Genomic DNA, 25,295 nt, shown 5'->3' on the forward strand with positions numbered 1-25,295 from the left:
CATACCTTTTGATAGTGCCACTCCCTGAATCAAGCATATGCAAAACATCACATTCCACTCCCCGGCCTCCATAGGCTTGTTCAAACGCATGAGTCTATGGAGGCCATACCTAGACATAGTATAATAAAAAAGTACATTGAGTCCAACTTCTAAAGTTCCCATAGTCTATAGCAGTATCAACAATGTTAAGTCCAAAGTTCAAAGTCTCTTCTAAGCTCTATCTAATCACTTAACTGTAATCCCCAAATTAAGACAGGCAACCAGCTGGGCAAACTTCAAACTCTGCTATTTCCATGTCTGATGTCAAAGTGGTCTTCAAGATCTTCAACTCCTTTTTCATCTTTGTTGACTGTAACAAACTTCTTTCTCCTGAGCTGGTTCCACTCCCTGTTAGCAGCTTTCCTCAGGAGATAGCCCATGGCTCTGGTATCTTTAACATCTTTGGGTCTCCAAGGCAGCTTGTTTCAATGTCTGGGATCCACACAAGATCCTCCAAAGGGCTGGCTTCACTTCCCCAGCTCTGTCCTCTGTAGCACTCAGGTTGATACACTCCACTGTCTCAGCTGTTCTTGGTGATCCTCTCATGGTACTGGCATCTCCAATACACTGAGGTCTTCCATTGCAACTAGGCTTCACCAGTAGCCTCAACTCCTTTGCATGACCCCTTCATGCCTTCAAAACCGGTACTACTTGGGTGATTCTTAAACACTACCAAGTCCAGCCACAGCACAAGGTACAACCTTGGCATCTCTGGAACACAGTTTTCAAAAAACACTTGCCAGAAGATTTCACCTCAGTGATGCTGATCTCTTTCTTAGCTTCAGCTTACCAGCATCAATTGTCCCAGGAATCTCCTCTTGAATATAAAGCCAGAGCCACATGGCTGAAGCTGCTGAGTTCTCCTGCTTGGAGGAGCTGGAACATGGCCCCCTTGTTGTATTACATTATCACTAGCTTCCTCTTTTCTAACTCCTTCACTGCCTAAACTTGGCTGTCCTGGAACTTGCTCTGTAGATTGACCTTGAATTTAGAGATCTGTACGCCTGTCTCCTGAGATTAAAGGTATGTATTAAATTGCCTGGAGCTAACCTAGCTGAGTGGGATCTTGCCCCAAGGTCATTACTCTCTTAATTTAATTTAATATTCTTGAACACAGGATCCAGCTCCATTTCACTTCCAGGTGTGCCCTTAATAATCAAACCATATATTTTGTATTTTTCCTTTCTCAATTTCCCTTTTTTTCATTAAAATGCTCTTCATGAGACTTAACCAAAGAACAAAGTTTATGATGGACATTTCTGAAACTTCCTTTGTCAATGCAATTAATCTGAGTCTTTTCACCTTAGCTTCAGGCAGATTCTTCAGACAAGGGCAAAAAGCAGCCACATTCTTCACCAAAATACCACAAAAGCAGTTTTTACAGCACATACAGAAATTCTTTTCCTCTGAAACCTCTTGGGCCAAGCCTGCACAATTCAAATCATTCTCAATAACAAAGACTCCTGCATTCCTACTAAGATAGCCCATTGAGTCCCATTTAAAGTATTCCACTGCTTTCCAAATCCATAGTCCCAAAGTCCACATTCTTCCAAACAAAAGCATGATCAGGCCTATCACAGCGATACCCCACTCCTGGTACCAACTTCTCTCTTACTTAGGGTTTTATTGCTGTGAACAAACACCACGATCAATCTAAGTTTTATAAAGTTTTAATTGGGGCTGGCTCACAGGTTTAGAGGTTCAATCCATTATCATCAAGGCGGGAGTATGGCAGCACCCAGACAGGCATGATAGAGGAAGGAAGCCAGGAACAAACTGCACATCCTCAGACAGCTAAGAGGACGGTCTCCAAGCCCGCCCCCACAGTGACACACTTCCTCCAACAAGGCCACACCTTCTAATAGTGCCACTCTCTGGGTCAGACATATGCAAACCATCACACCATCCAAAATCAAAATAATAATTTTAATGAGGAATAACCTTAAAACAGAAGAGATAACGTAATAACGATCTAATAATAATGATCTTGATAATCATAGTAAGAAAAAGAGTTTAATTCTGGCTCATGATTTTAGAGACCCTGGTGCATGACTGGTTAGACCCTTTGCTTTTAACCTGCGAAAGACCAGGCTACTTCTCAAGGAAGAATTAAATATGCCATACACAACATTTACAGTGAGGGAGGGGCCTCTGAGCATGCCAGAAGGGGATTACCTTGATTGTGAGAAGAGTGATCTTGACTGTGGTTAGGGCCATTCTGTGGAAGAGATTCCTGGACTGTATAAAATGAAGAAAGCAAGCTGAACACGAACATGCATCCATCCACCTCTGTTTCCTGACTGTGAAATCCATGGTGACCAGTGGGTTCAAGCTCCGCCCACACAGATAAACTGGACCCTTGAACTGTTAACTTTTCTCTGTGAAGTTGCTTTTGTCAGAATGTTTTACCACAGCAACAGAAAAGAAACTAGAATGGCACTTATCAAAATATATCCTCCCCCAGGTCTAATCACATGGTTTCTTCTAATCATCTGGCCCAAAGTTCAAAGACACACAGGAGCTGTCATGAACTGAAACTACCCAGCTCCATGGGGGTTGATGACACACCCACAAACAATTCTTCCCGTGGAACACTTACTAACCACTGAACTTCAATTTTGTCGTCCATAAATTAGGCTAATAATAGCTTACGCCTCACCCTCAGTTATTTTGTGTGTGTGTGTGTTCCAAATTGCATGTAGTATATTAAAGATTTAGTAAAATACCTGGCATATTATAACTATCAATACATGTTAAAATAGTTACAATTTTTATTACAACTATTTATACATAGAATATTTGTAATTAAAACAAACAAAAATATTTCAGTGCTTCACAGCCAAGTGTTTCTCAGGTTAAAATCTGCTTGGCCTGGTTGAGTCATGCTGTGGAAAAAGGCACCTTGGAGAGGGAACAGCAGTGACAAAATTATGGGCCTTAGAATCTGGACACACAAACCTCCTAGCAGAGAGGACAAGAGCAGGGACCTAAAATCCAGCAGGACTCAGTCTAACTTCTCATTCGTTTATACTTTAGGAGAAGAAAAAGAGAAAAACAGCCATGTTCCACAGTGCTTCCAATAACAAGGCCCAAATGCGTAATGGTGGTCTCCTAAGAATATAATGGGCCAGAAAAGCTCCCAACACAAAGTAACACCATAGCCGTATTAATGGCATAATGCAACGTTACACGTGTGTAGCGATCTGGTGTAGATATGGTAATGCCGAGCACTGGAAACTTAGTATGAACAATGACATATGGTGCATAATACTGTCTCATGACAACAAACATTTGTGCACCTGTGCTGTGGTAAAAATAAAAAATGGATCGGTGGCTACTGTTACCTGCGAGTTCCCACTCTGTGAGGATCTTCAGGAACTGCATGCTCCGGCTGTCTCTCTGCCATCTGCTTTCTCACACTGTCCCCCTTGACACGCCTGACACACACATCGCATTCAACATTTCACCGGCCATTCTACCACGTCACGATAGCCCCAAGCATTCTATAGCTGCCCTCTCTAGGTTGTCTCTCTGCTAGCCAGGAACTTTGCTCACATCCCCTGTAGCCCAGTAGAATCAAAGTTCTAGAAACTTGTAATTTATCCATCAGATTTATATGTTAAATTCTCAATCCATGATACAGCCACACAATAAATTCACTGCCAATTAATAAAGATATAAACCACCTACCTAGACAAGATAAAATTGACCTAGTCCACCTGGATCTGGATCATCCTACTCCGTAGTCTCCATCTTGATTCTCTTGCTTCTCCTCCTCCTCTCTCCTTCCTAGAGGTTTTCCTCAGCCTTCCCTTCCTTCTCATCCAATGAGAATCAAATCAGTGTAAATCAAAATTATAACCAGCCCTGACAAGAGGTTGAAATTTCCCTCTGAAACTTCGCAAACCAGCCCCCATCTTCTGCACTGTTCTCAACATTTTTTTTTTCTGACTGGATTAACATACTTCAATGAGAATGGTTTCCTCAGGAAGTCCATCTGTGAGCTGAATCTGTGCGGCCTCAGGACTTTGCTTCCTGCTCCACAGGCTTCAGATGCTACTGCACCACCAACTCCCCAGTGCTCTTGAGGCACGTGCTGGACATGGTCTCTTCTGTGGGAAGTCCCTGTGGCAGCTTCAGGGGCTGGATGCGTATCAAGTGTTTAACCACTTTAAGCTTTGCATTCACCGACAGGATGTTCTTGTGAATTTGAGGGCTGTGTGCCTTCTGCAGTCCCAGCATCTTGATCGTATCTTTCTCCCAGTATGAACGCCTCTTTGTGCTTCTTATTCTTGTAACAATGTGCAGTTTATGGGGGTTCTGGGGGTCTCCACCGTATTTTTCCATGATCTTCAGGTCTAGACTGAAATACTTTATCTGGAATTCTTGATGTAGTAAATTTGTGACAAATCCACTCTGTACCAATGAAGGATTCTGCACCTTTCTTCACAGTCTGTAGTCTGCCTGGAGGCCTCTGAAATACTGAGCACAGAACCCCAGCCATAGGTGTGGGAATTCTTCTCTTCAGAGGCAGCGACCACTGTGTCCACTCCGAATGCCCTGTTCTCAACATTTTTATCTTCCAAGCTCCCACAGAACATCCCACTCTGAGCCCTCAATACTCAATACTTTTCTAGCCAAAGTTCCAAACTCTTTCTACAACCTCCCAGAAACATGGCCAGGACTATCACAACACTCACTCACTAAGATCATATCAACTTGTCTTAATTAGGGTTTCTATTACTATGACAAAACACCAAGGTCACAAAGCAAGGTGGGGAAAAAGGAGTTGGTTTGGCTTACAGATTCAGATCATGGTCCATCACTGGAAGAAGTCAGGACAGGAATTCAAGCAGGGCAGAGACCTGGAAGCAGGAACTGATGCAGACGTCATGGAGGGCTACTGCTTACTGGCTTTCTCCCCATGGCTTCCTTGGCCTGCTTTCTTATAGAACTCAAGACCACTCTCCCAGGGGTGACAACACTCACAGTGGGTTGAGTCATCCACCATCAATTAATAATTAAGAAAATGATCCACAAGCTTGCCTGCAGCCCAAATTTATGGAGGAACTTTCTTAATTGAGGTTCACTCCTCTCAGATGACTTTAACTTGTGTCAAGTGTCCTAAAACCAGCCACTACAGGTTTGCAAAAATTTGTTTTAAACAGCATATAAGATGGAATTTATTGTCTGCCTTATAACAGATTAATAGGAAACATAAAATTTTAGTTAAACCATGCATGGTGATATATAATTATGGAATCTATAATTATAGGAATCTATAATTATGTCACCGAGGGGTTGGACACAAAGGATCAAGGTAAGTCTTGGCTACTTTGCCAGTTTGATGAGATAGATAGATAGATAGATAGATAGATAGATAGATAGATAGATAGATAGATAGATAGATAGATAGATAGATGATAGATAGATGACTGACAGACTGACTGACAGACAAGAGCTTGAGGCAGCTGGCCATACTGCATTCTAATTTGTAGTGAAACTTCTCAAATCTTTTCTTTTATTTTAAAGGTGTACAGTACATTATCTGCAATCTATTTTTATAATCGCACCCCAGAAATTCTTGCTTCTTCCTCTCTATAACCTACAACCCTTTAATCAAATCTTCCCTTACTAAAGTTGGGATTGATTCCACAAATTTACCATTCTCTCTGCAAAGTAACATATCAACCACAAGAGGGCACTAAATTCTCACTAGCTTGGAGCCGTTCTGGATAGATTCAGAAAGTTCCAAGTGTTTGAAAACAAAACGAAAACAAAAACAAAAACTTCTGTTACCTGTCTCTTTTGAGCTAGCTCAGCTCTAAGAGCAAGAATACAAATGTGAAGCATGGTCAACGGAGTTATTTTTCGTCTGTGCCACACGATGGCGCCTGTTCCTCAATTACAGCTGCACTGCAGTAAAGAACCAGAGCGCTTGCTCGCGCGCGCTCTCTCTCTCTCTCTCTCTCTCTCTCTCTCTCTCTCTCTCTCTCTCTCTCTCTCTCTCTCTCTCTCTCTCTCTCTCTCTTCCTCCCCTCTCCTCCTCTTCCTCTTTCTCCCTCCCTCCCCCCCCACACACACACACTCTGAACTCTCATTTTGGAAATAGAATATTTCTTTTCTTTTTTTTTTAAGTGCTTTTTAGCCTCTGGGTTTCTTTTTTCTTTCTTTCTTTTTTCTTTTTTTTGGAGCTGGGGTCCGAACCCAGGGCCTTGCGCTTGCTAGGAAAGCGCTCTACCACTGAGCTAAATCCCCAACCCCAGCTTCTGGGTTTCTATTGCTGCCACAAAACACCATGATAGAAAAGTAAGTTGCGGAGGAAAGGGTCTATTTGGCTTACACGTCCACGCTGCTGTTTCATCAAAGAAAATCAGGACAGGAAATCAAACAGGGCAGGAACCTGGAAGCAGGAGCTCATGGAGTGTCCATTGAGGGTGCTGTTTGCTGGCTTTCTCGCCATGGCTTGCTCAGTCTGCTTTCTTATAAATGGATGACCATTAGCCCAGGGATGGCATCACCCACCATGGGCTGAGCCCACCTCATAAATCAGTAATTGAAGAAGTTGCCTTACAACTGGACCTCACAGAGGCATTTCCTCCACTGAGGCTCCTTCCTCTCTGATGACCCTACATTGTATTGGGTCAAGTTGCCATACAAAATCAGCCAGTACACTTTTAAAAGAGACCTGGCAACTTTAGCTTTATTTTCTCACCTCATTTAAAAGGTCTGTAACTTCTAGACAACAGTCCCTCTAGAAATGATCTAACATTAAAAGTTGAAATGAAATTAAAAAAAAAACTATTATCATTTTAACTTTGTATTCGTTGCCAGATTTCAGTCCATGTAACAATGTGAATTTCCACATTGTCCTTAGTCTCCTGTGTGTTAAAACACTTAATAAAGGGGAATACATGAACCATGCTTCATCTATAGAACCATGAAAAAGATGCTTTTTGCTCCTGAAAAGGTGGTCCTGCCAGGCACAATGGTCCATGCCTTCAATCCCAGGACTCTGGATGCAGAGGCAAGAGGATCTCTGTGAGTTCAAGGCCAGCCTATTCTACATACTGAGTTCCGGGCCAGTCAGAGCAATACAACAAACATAGCAAGACTCTGTCCCATAAAAACAAAAAACAAGGAGCAGCTCCATTACTTGATAGAGCAATTTCAGTTCTGCCTCTCTCTTGATAATTTGCCCCACCTCTTCCTTTCTGGACTCATTTAGTGATAACAGAAAAACTGGACAACGGAAATCAGCTCTTACTTTCTTGTGCGTCTGGTGACAAAGTCTTCATGATCAGCAGTGAGTCCTGTTAAGCAAACTGAACAATCGCTTTCTTTGACATCTGAAAATGGTTCTATATACAAAATTTCATCAACATGATCCATCATGTAAACAAACTGAAAGACAAGCACAAAATCATCCCATTCGATGCCAAAGAAGCCTTTGACAAAATTCAACACCCTTTCATGTTAAAAGTCTTGGAGAGATCAGGAATTCTGGGTACATACCTAGACACAATAAAGCCAACACGTAGCAAGCTAGTAGCTAACATGAAATTAAATGGAGAGCGAGTTAAAGCAGTTCCACTAAAATGAGGGATAAGGCTGCCCAGTCTCTCCCTATCTGTTCAACGTAGTACTTGAAATTCTAGCTAGAGCAATAAGGCAAGTAAAAGAGATCAAGGGGATACGGAAGGAGGAAGCCAAAGTATGATTCAAAGATGATATGATAGAATGCATAAGTGACACCAAAAATTCTGCCAGAAAACTCCTACAGCTGATAAACGCCCTTAGCAAAGTGGCTGAATAAAAAAATTAACTCAAAGTAGTCCTCCTTTACATAAACAATGAATGTGTTGGGGGAAAAGTGAGGGAGAAAATACCCTTCACAGTAGCCACAAAATAAAATAAAATATAAAATATCTTGGTGCAGTTCTAACCAAGCAAGTAAAAAAGCCTGTATGACAAGAAGTTCAAGTCTTTGAAGAAAGAAATTGAGAAAGATCTCAGAAGATGGAAAGATCTCCTATGCTCACGGATTGGTTGAATTAACATGGTGGAAATGGTCATCTTACCAAAAGCAATCTACAGATTCAATACAATCCTGTGGCGAGCTTTTGGTGCTGCTCATAGAAATTTGGCAAGTACCTGTCACTGGGCTCAAGAAGTAGACTCAGATAAGAATGTTCACATCTGGGCTAAACACAGCCAAGCAATGTGTGACTTCCCTTTGTCTTGATAAACCTGTTAAGCCCTCAGACCCAGTGACTCTGGGCACCTTATTGCTTTGTTTCATTCTTACCTGGTGTGATCTCTTTGATCTTTACCTCGCTTGATCACTTTCTCTTTGATAGGAGAACCGACCATGTTCTTTGAATGTACCTAGACTAATGTAAAAGCAGACTGAGAAAAAGTAAAGCTGCTTCAGCCTTAGAACTAGCTGGCGTCATGTTAAATGTTGTCTAATTGCCTTTTTTTTCTTTTCAATCCTCAGTCCTGCCCTGGAGAACCTGTTGACTGACTGAGCTGGCTTGGTCACAATCCCATCAAAACTCCAACAAAATTCTTTAAGATCTTGAAAGAACTCAATTCTCAACTTCATATGAAAAAACCTAGGATTGATAAAACTATCCTGAACAATGAAAGAACTTTTTGAGGTATCACTATCCATGACTTCAAACTATACTACAGAGCAGTAGTAATAAAAACTGAATGATACTGGTGTAGAAACAGATAGGTTGATCAATGGAGTCAAATCGAAGACCCAGAAATAAACCCACACAGCTACGAACACTTGATTTTTTACAAAGAAGCCAAAACCATACAGTGGAACAGGAAAAGCATCTTCAACAAATGGTGCTGTTCTAACTGGATGTCTACATGTAGAAAAATGCAAATACATCTATATTTATCACCTGAACGAAACTCAAACTCAAAGGAATCAAAGATCTCAATGTAAAATTAGACACACTAAATCTATTAGAAAAGAAAATGGGGAATAACCTTGAACTCATGGATACAGGAGACAACTTCCTAAGTAGAAAACCAATGGCTGATACTAAGGTCAAGAATTAATAAATGGGCCCTCATGATCTCATGAAACATGAAAGTTTCTGTAAGTCAAAGGACGCTGTCAATAGGACAAAATGGCAGCCTACAGGTTGGGAAAAGGTTTTAGCCAACTCTACATCTGGCAGAAGGATGATATCCAAAATATATAAAGAACTCGAGGGGTTGGGGATTTAGCTCAGTGGTAGAGCGCTTGCCTAGCAAGTGCAAGGCCCTGGGTTCGGTCCCCAGCTCCAAAAAAAAAAAAGAAAAAAAAAAAGAACTCGAGAACGTAGACACCAGAATACCAAATAACAGAATTAGAAAAATGGGGTACAGAGCTAAACACAGAATTGTTTGGCTGAGAAACACCTAAAGAAATGCTCAACATCCTTAGTCATCAGGGAAATGTTAATCGAAATGACCCTGTCTTAAACCCATCAGAATGGCTAAGGTAAAAATCTCAAGGGATAGCACCTGTTGGTGAGGTTATGGAGCAAGGGGAACACTCCTTTGTTGCTGGTGGGAGTACAAAGTTGTACAACCACTGTGGAAATCAGTTTGGTGGTTTCTCAGACATTTGAGAACAGTTCTACCTCTGGATCCAGCTACACTCCTCAACACATACACAAAGGGTGCTCCACCATCCCACAAGGCTGGACTGGGGTGGAGGAGGATGGGGGTGGGGGGCTATGGTGGAGGTGGCAATGATACCTAGAAGGGGAGTCTCTCTCCCTTACCAAAGGAGAAGGGGGAGGAGAGGAGGAGCTGATATTGAGATTTAAGTGAATAAATTAAAAAATGTTTCAAAAAAATGTGAAGAAAAGTGATGGACAGCTGTCAGTATTCATCAGAATTCACGGACATGCGTGTGATTGTTCCCATGATTCCTTTTATACCGGACCAGTTGTACAGGGATACTCAGTGGTAACATTTTTTCTTATAAGAAAGTTAAATGAGGCTCAACACACAGAAAACCAGAAGTAGCCCTCGTGCCTTGTGCTCAGTAGTGCGTTTGATTAAATAAACCATACAATGTGCTTATTTCTGCTTCCAAGCATCCTTTCCCGGGTCTCTGCAGCCATTAGAATCAGGGTCACATCAAAGCTGCTCGAAATCTGTCTCAGCTAGCTGCATAGATCTTCTCACTGCTAGGGCCCCTGAACCCGTTCAGAAAAGTGTGACCATCCAAGGTCCCCCCAACCAGGATGGATTCTGAATTTCATGTCTCCTTCACGTGCCCTGAAGGTGAGGATCAAGACAGAGGCCATCCCGTCTGTTTGGAGTCCATTCTTCCTCAGGTGTCAGGCTTCTCTGACAGACAAACCCCAGGAAGCAGCTAATGTTGACCAGAGCGGCGTCACAAAGACCGTGAAAACCAAGCATTTGGAGAGGGTCTGCTGCGTCTGACCAAACAGCTTAGGCTATAGTTAAGTGCTCACAGTAGCCGCACTACAATCTCTCCTAATCCTACGGTGTATGGGATTCCTTGGAGCCGTACATAGTTACAAGATACCCAAGGAGAACAGCTTCGTGCCCAGCCATGCCTGTGTAAAGAGATGTCCCGGGTTGGCTCCTTAAACGCAGGCTTTCCAAGTTCTCCATTCTATTGTGCTTGCTGTGCTCACTTTCCTTACCAAGAACAATAATGGTAAGTAAGCTACGATAAATAAATAATGACATCATCATCATCATCATCATCATCATCATCATCATCATCATCAACAATGACAATAAATATAGCATTGAGTCACTCCCAGTGGAAATCATTTGGTTTGGGTAACTCAGGTCTCAGGCATTTTGAGGCAGAAATAAACACAAAATTTCCAGTACGGGTATCTGAGGTGATTATATTTCTCAGGCAAGTATTTAAATGGAAAATATATAGAAAAAGTCATAGAATCTGATATAGACCGTCCGCACAAACAAAAATGAGTAAAACTAGCCACAGAATACATCAGTATTTCCTCAAATGTAAAAATTATTCGAATCAAGAAGTAAAGGCTTTAAAGCATAATATTTATTTAAATGACAATATAGTTTATGTTTGTAAGACAAGAAGGGCTCGAAGTGGAAAAGATACAGTTTTTCAGATGATTTTGATGACGTCAGTACACGATTCTTTCATGAATCACATGAGATATTATACAAAACCTTTAATTCCATTAAGCTTATTACTAAGATCGAAACATTCAGCTTAATGGCTGAAGATAGGATATAAAACAAGATTTAAGCAGCTAATACAAAGAGAACCAAAAGGATAAGATCCTCAGTTGGTGGAAAATTTATATCAGAGTTCAGCTTATTAACTAATATAAAAATAAATCTATCATAGGAAATGTGACTCAGGTCAACCCAGAGGGTAACACTGAGTGGTGAGGAACCTTACAGACCCCATGGCTGTCTATTCTTCTGTGGAATCTTATCCCATCTAGAACCCTTCACAGCAAGGGTTTGCAGCTCTCCGTACTTTTTCTCAGTCAGCAGTCAGCCACCGTCACCTCTACACCTATCAGGATCTCTGACTTTCAAGAGAGTTGCTGAGCTTAAGAAAAAAATTCCCACCGAGCAGTGCTGCAGAGACTGGGAAATACTTTGATGTGGGCTTGGGCATCGATAGACTCTGAGTGAGGAAACGAAAGATGCAGAGATAAACACCGAGGTCAGAGGACCATGAGTAAAGTCGTAGAAAACACAGGGACTGCGACAAGACGGAGAGAGGGCTGTGCTCACACTGGGAAGTTACACCAGAAAGGAACGCACAGAACATCGACTTTTATGAGGAAACCCAGAGGACCACCACAGGGACATCACTCAGGTAGCCTTGGAAGGAAAATGGAGGGAGCGTGTGCGCGAAATGAAAGTTTCCAGGTTCTTCGCACCCATCCATCGCTTCAGGCCTAACGTGAACACAGTCTTTAACCTGACTTGAAAGGACAGTCTCGTACTCCAGACTCCATCATGACCATCTACGGCAGTCACAAGCCCTGGGCGCTCAGCATACTTCCGAGTAGCAGAGAGCATCCCAGCAAGGGGAGAGGGAAAACGCCATGCAGACGTGAGGAAGCTGATGTCCCGCACACCAGAGGTTCTGCTTTATAAGGCTTTTTGATGTCAGGAGGTAACGCCGTCATCCCTTGAATCTGAAAAAGAAAAAAAGGCAAACCTTGCGGCAGCTGTTCAAGGGCAGGGCTGTGGTCTAGCTCACTTCAGTGGTCTGAATGAGAAGGGGCCCCAACCACTCATCTATTTGCATATTGGGCCCAGTTGGTGAACTGTTTGGAAAGGATTAAAAGGTGTGGCTTTTCCCGGAGTATGTGTGTCACTGGGCGTGGGCTTTGAGGTTTCAGTTAGTGATCTCTGTGTGTGTGTGTCTCTGTCTCTCTTACTGTCTCTCTCTGTCAGTCTCTGTCTCTGTCTCTCTCTGTGTCTCTGTGTGTGTCTCTGTCTCTCTCTCTGTCTCTATCTCTGTCTGTCTCTGTCTCTCTCTCTGTCTCTCTCTCTCTGTCTCTCTCTCTGTCTCTGTCTCTCTCTCTGTCTCTCTGTCTCTGTCTCTCTGTCTCTGTCTCTCTCTCTGTCTCTCTCTGTCTCTCTCTCTCTGTCTCTCTCTGTCTCTCTGTCTCTGTCTCTCTGTCAGTCTCTGTCTCTGTCTCTCTGTCTCTCTGTGTGTGTGTCTCTGTCTCTCTCTCTGTCTCTGTGTGTGTCTCTGTCTCTCTCTGTCTCTATCTCTGTCTGTCTCTGTCTCTGTCTCTGTCTCTCTCTGTCTCTGTCTCTGTCTGTCTGTCTCTCTGTCTCTGTCTCTCTCTCTCTCTCTCTCTTTGCCTCTCACTGTCTACTCCCCACTCCTACTCAGACAAGAATATAATCTCTCAGCTCCCCCTCCAGCACCATGCCTGCCGCCTGCTGCCAGGTTCCTCACCATGATAGTCAGAGAGACTATCTGACACTCTAGGCCCCAGATACACTCTTCTATACCAGTGATGCTCAACCATTCCAACTCTGAGACCTTTTAATACAGTTCCTCATGTTATGGTGACCCTCCCCCAACCATAAAATTGTTTCATCGCTATCTCATAACTCTAATTTTACTACCGTCATGAGTCACACCATAAATACAGGCAGAATATCCAAAGGGATTGTGACCTGAAGGTTGAGAACCATTGTTCTGTAAGTTGCCGTAGCCACAGCATCTTATCATGGCAGGACACCTGCCTCGTCACCCCCACTTCTGCTGGAGATTAGGTGATAGACTGTCCTTGCTGAAGAAGCGGCAGGTCCCCATGGTATCTAAGGCTGGCCGTGCATTACCACTTCACAACCATAGTTTCAGAATAAACGTCTCTCTTCAAAGGGAGTTCTCAGGAACCGGAGGTTGTCCATCGTCTCACGTGATCGCTGAACAAATTAGGTAATCAAACAGCAAAGGACACCCCATCCACTGGTTTATAGATGAGAGCCTGAAGCTCAGGCCTTCCTTTTGGGGACTCAGGTAAACTGTGGTAACCAGGTTCCCAGAGGATGGAAGGCTGGGCTTACCGACCACTCTGCGTTGTCCGCCTTGGAACACCTCATGTTCACCGGCAGGCTAAGGACGAGCTTGTTGAAGGACACCCCTTCTTTTTTGGTCCATTTAAACTTGTTCATTGCGTCCATGAAAGAAAGGTTTCTGTACTGCTTAGGGCTTTTGATAATGAAAGGCCATGTCCTGAAAGGAAATAATCACAGTTGCACTGCATTACACTTCCTGAAGGGTTTTTTTTTTTTTTTTTTTGTCATTTTAGCATAGACTTCCTGCACATTCTCCCATCACACGCAGGAATACCCCACATAAAACACTTAGGGACTCATTAGATGTTCAGAGGAATCTGCTCCAAATAAAGGCATCCTTTTATTTCCCTTTCATGCTTATTTACCAATATGAGTGCTTCAGCTGCATGCGTGGGTGCAGACCATGCGTGTGCCTGGTGTCAAGAGAGGACAGAAGTAGGGTTCAGAGTCCCCAGAACTGGAGAGTTACGAGTGGTGGCGGTGTGCTGACATTTGGGTGCTGAGAAACGAATCTGGGTTCTTAACTGCCAAACAATCTCTCTAGTGAACAAATTGGGAGGCTTTTAAAAGAATGTTTCTTCTTCAGGCAAAAGTTGCTATCCCTTGTTTTTATTGTTTTAGGTGATTTTTATTTATATTTCTTTTTCAGTTCCAAACATTTGTTGCTCCATGGTTTCTTTTGCATTGTTTTGTTTTTAGGGGGATTCTTTTTGTTCAAACTTTCTTTAGTCTTGAAATTTTCATACACAGATTCAACAAAATACCATATAAATATCTATATACATCTATATCCCGTTTCATCCCTCCGCCCTCACCCCCCAACACACCCCCTTCCAACTTCATGTCTTTTCCTTTCCTTTGTTTATAATCCACTCGGTCCAGTTAGTGCTGTGCCTACGTAGATGGGTGTAGGGCCCTCCGTTGGAGCATGGGAATCCTGAAAGTGGATTTTTACTTTTAGGCACATTATTTTGCTTCAGAAAGCTTCTCGGGGTTTGAGAATTCCAGCTAACATTACAACGAAATTGGTAAATATTAATGTCTGAACGGGATATTGTTGCTGATGATATAAGAAAGAACAGTCTGGAGCCTTGAAAGTTTCTGTGTCGGGTATAAAGTTCAGAGCACCTGGTGGAAATGCCTCTCGACAGCCGCCGTCCTGCTTTGGCTGCTTGGGAGAACCAGTACAAACGATCTAGTTCTGAGTCCGTGGTTTAAAGCATGGAAGCTCTCTGTGGTGGCCTCTGCCTAGAACCCCAGCATCCAGACAGAAGGTGGAAAAATAGTTCAAGGCTAACTTTCGCTTGGTAGTGAGTTCAAGACCAGCCTCAGGCTACATGTGACCCGGTGCCAAAAAAAAAAAATTTGTAATGAGAAAATTATACTTCGCACCCAATATACTCCGCTTTCATGGGCACCCTTACAAAAGACACATTGGTTTTAAATGCCAAAGTAGGGAAAGAAAACACAAGGGGGTCTCAGCCTGCTTGAAAAGCTGTTCAGGAATCTACTGCCTTTTAATGTTGTACATTATTGGTTTCTGGAAAGAGAGAAGTGTAAGTATTTATGCATCCAAAACTTTACCTTAACTAATCAATCTATAGCTGTTACCCAAGATCCTCACGAGCGACCAATGGGCGTCAGACTTGTGTTAGCCCCACAGGACGATTCGGTGACTGTCAGTGGTCACAGATAATCATTCCCGGCTGCTGAATCCATGGTCTAAACACTTGGTCCCTGCACTCTGACCATTTGTTGTCTAACTTGAGGTAGCCCCGGGTGCCACCATTTTAAATAAGCTAGACCAGCGTGATGGATTGGAGGGGAGGGATTATAAAAGGAATATTTTCACGTCAAATTTGAAAATTATTTCTCTCTATTCTAAGAAGTGGGAGCATGAGCAAAGTGGGTAGCATTCGAGCAGGGTTATATCCTCCAGTCCTCCCTCCCAATTAAAGTCAAAATGTCTTTGTAGAATCTTAAATGCACCATTTCACACTGTCTTCCAGGCTGAGTTCAGTAACTGCAGAGTGATCTGCATCACACGACATTAAATATACCACTCAGCTTCCTAAGACCCGTAGCATTTTCTCAGCAAACCGTGGTGGCAGATAACCTAGGATTGCAGTAGAGCAAACCTTGAGTGGAAAGAAGCCTATTAAATTTGCATATCCTACATTTGACATTTGCTCCTAGTTTTATTTAATGATATTTATTATTTGTTTAATTTCATTTGTTATAATATAATTTGGTATTAAGTATTATATTAAACTGTGTGTGGAAATGGAAATAGAGGAGGTGCGGGAGGGGCACCGAAGTATCTGCCTGCAATCCCCTAAAAGACCACAAGGGGGCGCCTGAACTTTTATGAAGGCGTTTGATGTGATTAAATGTAAAGAAGTGACTTTTGTGCAGCTTGGCTGGCCGAAGTGAATACTGTAGGCCTTCTGCAGAGATGACTCTAGAACCTTCGATTCTATAATAAGACAGTAAATTAATATTTATGGGGAATTCAGAGCATAAAAAAGAGTGGAAGCTACATGAGTTGGTAGGACAACCAGAGGAACGGGAGCAAACCCAATGACTCAGGCACTGGAGATGATGCTTGAGGACTGGGAATCTGATAGATAACCAGTCTCTCTGAACCTCTTTGCCACATACTTTGTCTCTTTCCATCCCTGGTAGTAAATGTCCTTTTTTCACCTCTAACCTTTCCTGCTTCTCTAAGAGCACAACTCAAATTACTTCCTGCAGAACCGAGAGAGAAGCCTTGCAAAAGCAAATATACTAAGTATTTATTTGAAAAAAGTCTACACATTCTAGCAGAAACATTCACCCTGAAAGTAACAAGTACTAGCCGGAGGATTTGATGGTGCTTGCCTGTGATCCCAGTACTTGCGAGGTGAGTTCAAGACTAGCCTGGTCTAAAGAGCAAGTCAGGGTGATACAGAGAAACCCTGTGTTAGAAACTAAAACAAAGAATAACATGTCCCCCTCTATTTCTGGAGTAGGGCGGAGTCAGGAGAATGGCGAGTGTTACAGAAACTAAAACAGTGTCTACCCAGACACACTTATAAGTAGATGATACCAATAATCACTGTAGTTGATTTGAACAAATTGCATTAATATTATACTTTAATACTGACAGATAATTTTCCTTTGTAAGTTGAATTTAAACTCTGAGTCACACTTTTCCTCTAACACAGCAAAAATGTACAGCAACGCACAATGGTATAGAGCGCATTCTAACTTTTTCCCGGCAAAACATAAACAATTTTATTTGTAAGTTCAGTTCACTTTGGGAAGCATTTAAAATTTAATGACTTTTAGACATGGCTCTCCTGCTCCATATAACGTAAAACCAGACGGAAGAAAATAACCTGTGCATGTTAATTGTTAGCCTCCTTATCTGCCTGGAGCCACACTGCTCCTTTTAAAAGTCTTACTGCTGGAGTCATTCTTGGGAGCGGGAAGAGGTGTGGGGAGGAGGAAGGGAAGTGGCTAATCCCAGCCAAGAAGCAGCACCAGGTCCATACAGCTGAATGAATGGCCCTACAGATTTGCTCTCCATAGCACAAATAAACATATGGTCAGAAATTAGTAAAGCAAACAAAACGTTCATTAATGGACTTTCACCCCTGGCCATGTGGAGAAACTAACACCAGCTCACTGCGGGAGGGGAGGGCTGACACTCACAAACAAAGCTGTACAGAGTCTCTGGCACAGGGGACTGGAAAACGGGCACGGGAAAACTCTGACCCTGAGGAAGTGAAGACATGTCACGTCTGAACACTGTGTTCACTCCCGAGTTCCGCCTGTGACCAGTCCTTGGATCACAACGCAGAAAGGAGAATTTCCAACAATAAAATGACCATCTCAAGGAACTGAAGTGATAAAAGTCAGAGTTAAGGGAGTCCAAGGCGACCCTTCCAACCTGAGTACTGCAGGGGTGCCTGGCACACAGAGAGCTCTTTAAGTCTGTATTAGGAACAGCCAAGTGTGTACTTGAGTAAGGAGCCAACCAGACTTAGGATGGAATTGCACAAGGATAGACAAAGAGTAACCTGGGCAATGCTCCCAAAGCTGGTGCATTTTTAAGTTCCATCTAGTCAGAGTGGAGGTCTTTGCTGATGACACAGGTCAGGTATTCAGTGATGACACCAACTCAGACGCCTGCGAACGGGGCAGACTTTAGTCAAGCTGCATACATGGCCCTAAATATGCATTCTAGAGTCACAGTGACAAGGATATTAAAGAGTTAGAGACAGTCTGAAATTACTCAGCATGTGAGCAACCATGAAAAGACAATCTAAAGACAGTTTAGGGAAACATCAAGCTTTGGGGACTGCAGAGAGACAGACCACAGAAAGGTATTAAAACATAAAAGGCAAATATTAGTTACAAAACAGATGAAAATCATCTAAACTAGAAACTGTAAAACAGAACTAAGGAAAACAAGAAATCGCTTCAGTGAGTGAAGGGGCTTCATGTTCACACCGCGCAAACCCCGTAGGTTGTGACTATTGCTTCGCTTCTTTGTTTTTTTTAAACTTCTTGTCCAGGGTTGGAAACAGGGGATGTTCAATTGCTAATTGGGGATGGCCAGGTTTTATTTGGTGACAAATGGTTTCCTTCTGCACACCCTGAGCTTTCTATAGCATATCCAGTAGGTTTCTGTTTGGCTATTTGTTTTAAGAAATTGACAGATTGTCTTAATCATCTATATGAAAATATAATGAACCTAGAATATCAAATTAATTTAGGAAAAGATAACAGCAAATAGGAGTTTACAGCCTTTATTCTGTTATTTAAACCATAATAATCAAGTGTGGTACTGATGTGCCGTACTACACAGCCATGAAATAGAATCCCACCCAGAGTCAACATATGGTCAAATAACTCTGCGGCAAAAATCCCAAATCTCAGAGTAAAGAGGAGGGTTTCAGGCCCCCAAGATGGCTCAGGACACAGAAGCCTGTGACTAAGCCTGCAATGTAAAATCTATCCCTGGGGCTCATAAGGTAAAAGGAAATAACTGACCCCTGCATGCTGTCCTTCACACACACACACACACACACACACACACACACATTCACACACACATACAAACTCACATAAACACAAAAACACACACATACACACAAACACATTCACACACACATGCACTCACACACATGCATATACACACATACACACATGCACACACACATGCACACCCACACATGCACACACACATGCACATACACATGCACACACAAATACACACATATACACAAATACATTCACACACACATGCACACACATGCACATACATACACATACATACACACTTGCACACACACTTGCACAAACTCACATAAACACACAAACACATACATATACACACATGCACACACACACACACACACACACACACACACACACACACATACACACGCTGAAAAATAAAGGCAGTTTTCTTTCACTAAATGGTGAACCAGAAACTTAAGGGCTCTTTGGAAAGTCCTTTGGATGGTGTTGTGTTGGGACAAACATGTGAAGGAATATTTTGCTAAAGTGGACACAGGTGTGAAAGGCTCATGAAGAAATGTTTCACCGAAGCAGACACAGGAGAGAGGATGTTCTGCTAAAGCAAGCACATGAAAGGACACGTGATGAAAAATTCTTTGCTAACTACATGTAAGCATTGCTCTGCCTTACATTGTGTAAGTGAGCTGCATTTGTAGGGACGCCATAGAGAGAAATGCACTAAAGAACTCCCATGGTCTACTACAGTTTGTTGTTGCTTCCAAGAACTGGACCTGATTGGATGTATGTGCTGAGGCAAGGCACATGGAGGGCACAAATAGGACTCCACGGAGTGACGGAAACAGAGCCTGGCTTGCTGGTACAATTAGCTGTGCAATGCTTGTGAGTCTCCTGTCTTCGATGATCTTTGCTTCCCTGAGAGAGGCCCAGACAAGAATCTCTCCTGCTGGTCTTTGCTGGTCCCTCCTGCTGACTCATGCTGAGGCTGAGGCCTGGCTGCCTCTGCTAGGTAGTGTCACCACTGTTGCTAACCCACCTCTAGTGAACTGGACTGCTGGTGTATCCACGAAGTGTTCGTGAGTGGATCGAGCTGCCACTGCCTGCTGACCTGTGAACTGACCTGCTGATTTCCAGACAACACACACAGCAGCTGCTCCAAAGAACCTTTCTAAACAGGCCCACTCCTGACCCCATATCTTTCCTTTTCCACAACCTCTGGTGGGTGATGGGTTATAAGGAAAGTTAGGATTTGACAAAATTAAAGTTACAAAACGGTCCTTTGAAAACCAACGAGCATCGAATTTGCCACAAGAAAAATATATTCAAAATGAATTATCCACCTAAATGTAAAAGTTAAACTGTAAAGTTTCAGAGTGGGAAACAATGTACAGAAACAACCTGTGGCTCAGTATCTAACGGATGAATATCCACAATATAAAGAGTATTTATAATTCAACAAGAAAACGATCCAACTGAAGAATATACAAAACAAGTATAAAAGAGTAAAAAGGAATCTCACAGACAGACTCACGAATGACTTCGGGGAACTTTCTTTCTTGCTATACTTCTGAAGACTAACTGTAGAGTGCTCGTGGGATGCAACATGCCAAACAAGGGACAGGCAGGCTGGCTGGAAAGGGGTACACTTGGTCCCAGTACCCCTTGATGTGGTGTTAATGGTTACAACTCCCTGAAACTGTCTTTCCACAGTGACAGACATATAGGAAGTGTATCCACCCTGGGACTATTACTCAGTGAGAAAAAGGTACTGACTGATACAGCCATAGACAGGGACAAATCTCAGAATCATCTTTCCTAAAGGACCCAGACACAGAAGCACGTGCCATAACTACACTTGCATAAAAAGAACAATTTACATTTATATATGATAAATTATATACTATATATGTATATATATATACATATATACATATATACATATATACATATATATATATATTAGTGAAAGAGAACAGATATTCAGCTTCCCAGAACTTTATGGAGGAAGTGGAATTGCCAAGCCTCTTTATGTTACGATTAGTTAGGAATGGGTGTGATATAGATGATATTTCCTAAAATTATATTTAAAATTGGCACACTTTGACTTTAAATTATGCCTCAGGCGATTGACATAAAAGATAAACAGGGCAGCTGGAAGCAGGTCATCAATGAGAAAACAAAACCAAGGTGTACACACCACAACATAGCAACCTTCACAAGCTGACCTTACTGGACTTAAAACGGTCTCGGTAGTGTCTACGACCTGCTCACATTCTCTTGGGAGCGACTGGAAGGAACATAGCCAGATGGAGTCTCCCAGACAGGAGGCAGGTTCCAGGGTGGAAGAGACTGGACAACCCTGCCCAGAGCTGACACGTTTTTATGAAAGTGATTCAGCCTACCAGAGTTAAGGCAGCTTCCAACGGTAGTAATAAAGCCACGGGAGAAACAGTGCACACATTGAACCAGGGAGCAGCCAGTCCCACTCCACAGCCCTTTACCTTCAAAATATGAAAGTATCTGTGCAGAAAATGAGTCATCTCATCCCCCAGCTGTGGTATGGCAAGAAGAGAGCCGAGGTTCAAACACGTTTGATGAGGTTTTGGACAGAGCCCTCAGAATAAGCAAGAAAAGAGGTGGGAACCATGAAACCAAAAGGCTACAGAAAATCATGTGGTACGACTTCCACAGGGAAGGCGGAGGAGAGACCGCTCAGAGGTCGAGAGTATGTATTGCTCTTCCAGAGGACCTAAGTTCTACTCCCAGCATCCAAGTCTCACAGCACACAACTGCCAATGACTCAGGTCCAGGCCCTCTGGAGGTGTGACCTCTGCCCTGTGTGACCATCCACATCCATGTGCACATAACCTCCCCCATACACATAATTAAAAGTAATAAAAATGAATCTTTAAAAGATACAGGAAAGTGAGCATAGAAGATAGTAGGGACAAATGAAACTGGAGAAAGTTATAGAAATTGTTTCCTCTCTAAGTTTATTTTAATAATATGAACTTAGTAAAGTGAAATTTAATTTAAGGATCAAAAACTCAAGTGTAAGGTGAGAAAGCAGTAGAATAGTATAAAAGGCGAACTAAGAGCCAAAGAAGAAAGACAAAATAAATTACAAACAACAAAGTGCACATGATGACTAAGGAGAAGTGTTAGTGTTGAAAGAAAATATTTGAAGACAAGCATGGAGTTCACATCAATAATTCCATAACTTGTCAGGGTGAAGCAGGAGGATTGTTATGTCTGGACTACAGAAAAACTTTGTGTCTCAGCTCTTGCCTCCAAGAAAGGAAGAAAGAAAGGAAGGAAGGGAGGGAGGGAGGAAGGGAGGGAGGAAATAAGAGAAAAAATCTAGGGAAATTTTTAAATAAATTAGAAAAATATACATATAATACAACAAAATTTCTGTGAAATGAAAAACAGTGGCTATTTGTACTGAAAGAAAATTTGATCCAGACACTCAACATTTAAATATATTCAATTCATATGAGATGTCTTAGTTTGGGTTTTACTGCTGTGAACAGACACCATGACCAAAGCATGTCTTATAAAGGACAACATTTAATTGGGGCCGGCTTACAGGTTCAGAGTTTCAGTCCATTATCATCAAGGCAGGAACATGGCAACATCCAGACAGGAGGAGCTGAGAGTTCTAGGTCTTCATCTGAAGGCTGCTAGCAGAACACTGGCTTCCAGGCAGCTAGGATGGAGGTCTTAAAGGCCGTGCCTACAGTAACACACCTACTCCACTGGGGCCACACCCACTCCAACGGGGCCACACCCACTCCAACGGGGCCACACCCACTCCAACAAGGCCACACCTACTCCAACAAGGCCACACCCACTCCAACAGGGCCACACCTTCTAATAGTGCCACTCCTTGGGCCGAGCATGTACAAACTATCATATTGCACTCCCTGGCCTCCATACACTTGTTCAAACATATGAGTTTATGGGGGCCATACCTAAACATAGCTCAATGCAAAATACATTTAGTTCAACTTCAAAAGTCCCCATAGTCTATAGCAGTCTCAACAATGTTAAAAGTCCAAGGTTCAAAGTCTCTTCTGACAGCCATCCAATCACTTAACTGTAATCCCCAAGCAAGACAGGAAACCAGCTGGGCAAACCCTAAACATCTCCATGTCTGATGTCAAAGCGGTCTTCAGATCTGCAACTCCTTTTTCATCCTTGTTGACTGCAATAACTTCTTTCTCCCGGGCTGGTTGCACTCCCGGTCAGCAGCTTTCCTTAGCAGATAGCCCCACAGCTCTCGAATCTCGGACATTTTGGGGTCTCCAAGGTAACTTTAGTGTTACAACTTTTTGTTTCAATGTCTGGTATCCACATATGATCTTCTGGGCTCATCCATAAAGCTGGTGTCACTTTTCCAGCTCTGCCCTCTGTAGCACTCTAAGCTCAGGTTGCTCCACTCCACTGCCAGTGTTGTTCTTGGTGATCATCCCACGGTACTAACATCTCTAATACACTAGGGTCTTCTGCTGCAACTAGGCTTCACCAATAACTTCTCATCGGCTTTCTTCATGGTGTCAAGCCTCAAATCCTTTGCATGACCCCTTCAGTCCTGGGCTGTCAACTACAACTGACACTGCACCTTCACCAGTGGCCTTCCATGGCCTCTCACAGTGCTGCCAAGCCTCAGCTGCTCTTCATGACCCTTCATGTTTTCAAAACCAGTGCCACCTGGGTGACTTACACATTACCAAGTACAGTTACAACATGGGATACAATCTTGGCTATCTCTGGAACACAGCTTTGTGCTCTCAGAAAACACTTCCCAGAAGATTTCGCCTCAGTGATGCTGGTCTCTTCTTAATCACCTCTAATTCCTTAGCTCCAGATAACCAGCATCAATTGTCCTAGTAGTCTCCTTCTCCTCTTGACTCTGGGAGCCACATGGCCAAAGCTGCTGAGTTCTGCTGCTTGCAGGAGCTTGAACATGATTCCCTTGTTCTATTAGATTACCACTGGCTTTCTGTTTCCAACTCCTTCTTTGCCTCAGCTTATCTATCCTGGATCTTGGTCTGTAGATTGACCTTGAACCCAGAGATCTGCATGCCTGTCTCCTTGGATTAAAGGTATGTACCACCATGCCTAGACTTAAGCTTTTCTTTGCCTAGAACTTGCTCTGTCCCAGGCTGGCCTTGAACTCAGAGATCTGCTTGGCTTTATTTTCTGGGATTAAAGATGTGTACTACCACCATGTCTGGATCTAAACTTAGATGGGTGGGATCTTGCCCCAAACTCACACTCCCTTAGTCTGCTATCTCTTAGAATACAGGATTCAGCTTTATTACACTTCCTGATTCCCCTCTGATACTTGAAACACATATTTTATATTTTTACTTTCTAAGCTTGCTAAGCTTGTTCAAAATGAACTTCATGAAACTTAACCAGAGAACAGTCTCTGCTGGGCTTTTTTGAGACATCTTTTGCCAATGCAATTAACATAAATCTCTTTACCTTGGCCTCAGGTAGACTCTTCAGACAAAGGCAAAAAGCAGCCACATCCTTCACCACAATCCACCCCCCCCCCAAAAAAAAAAACAACAAAACAACAGTCTCTAGGTCACATACTGGAATTCTTTTTCACTGAAATATCTCGGGCCAGGTCTGCACAGTTCAAATCACTCACAGCAACAAAGTCTTCCATAGTCCTTCTAGGAAAGCCCATTAATCCCCATTTAAAGCATTCCACTGCTTTCCAAATCCCATGTCCCCAAAGTTACATTCTTCCAAACAAAAGCATGGTCAGGCCTATGACAGCAACACCCCAGTCCCTGGTACCAACTTCTGCCTTAGTTAGGGTTTTACTGCTGTGAACAGACACCATGACTAAGGCAACTCTTGTAAGGACAATATTTAATTGGAGCTGGCTTACAGGTTCAGAGATTCAATCTATTATCATCAAGGCGGGAACATGGCAGCATCCAGGCAGGCCTGGTGCAGGAGGAGCTGAGAGTTCTACATCTTCATCTGAAGGCTACTAGCAGAATACCGACTTCCAGGCAGCTAGAATGAGGGTCTTAAAGGTCACACCCACAGTAACACACCTACTCCAACAGGGCTCTACCCTCTAATACTGCCATTCCTTGGGCTGAGCATACAAAGATCATCACATGAGAATTCCCATATTTAGAAGAAGGATTACTCAATAAAAAGAAAGCATGACCCTGAAATAATATAAAGATAGTCTAAATGAAAAAGTGTCAGATATGAAGGAGCTTTCCTAAGTGAAGGCTCTGGGAATACATCCTGACAAGTCAAGATAAAGAAATCCAAGTTCAGAATTCAGAGAAAGACTAAGAATAATCACTGAATTGCTTTAAATATATGTTATGTTAGCTATTGTAAGCAATGTTTGTTTCATTATTAAATGGAACATTAAACATCTTGAAACATACAAGAGTTGTAAGTTACAGGCATACAGTGTGGGAGATGAGAGAGAAGAAACACGTTATCACATTTCCTGCCCTAAAAGTGAAAATGGTGACAAAAATTTGTTCTGATACTTCAACGTCTCTAGGATTGCATCCGTCCCCTTTATCTAATAGTGTCTCAGAGAGTGAGAACAATAGCAAAACCTAGTTGAGTCA

At 42.6% G+C, this 25,295-nt stretch overlaps 1 protein-coding gene and 1 pseudogene across 1 annotated transcript in view; both read right to left on the bottom strand.

Moving 5' to 3' along the window:
* Positions 1-4,059: 4,059 nt before the first annotated feature.
* Positions 4,060-4,600, bottom strand: Mrpl30-ps10 (mitochondrial ribosomal protein L30, pseudogene 10; annotated as a pseudogene).
* Positions 4,601-11,091: 6,491 nt separating this feature from the next.
* Positions 11,092-25,295, bottom strand: part of Moxd1 (monooxygenase, DBH-like 1) — an 86,407-nt gene continuing 72,203 nt past the window's right edge. Inside the window, 2 exon segments of the mRNA NM_001427764.1 lie at positions 11,092-12,236; positions 13,630-13,798. Coding sequence (NP_001414693.1) covers positions 12,072-12,236; positions 13,630-13,798 — 334 coding nt within the window. The 3' untranslated portion in view covers positions 11,092-12,071.

This window comes from Rattus norvegicus, chromosome 1 (assembly GCF_021556685.1).
Source record: "Rattus norvegicus strain SHRSP/BbbUtx chromosome 1, alternate assembly SHRSP_T2T, whole genome shotgun sequence".
Taxonomy (NCBI): Eukaryota; Metazoa; Chordata; class Mammalia; order Rodentia; family Muridae; genus Rattus; species Rattus norvegicus.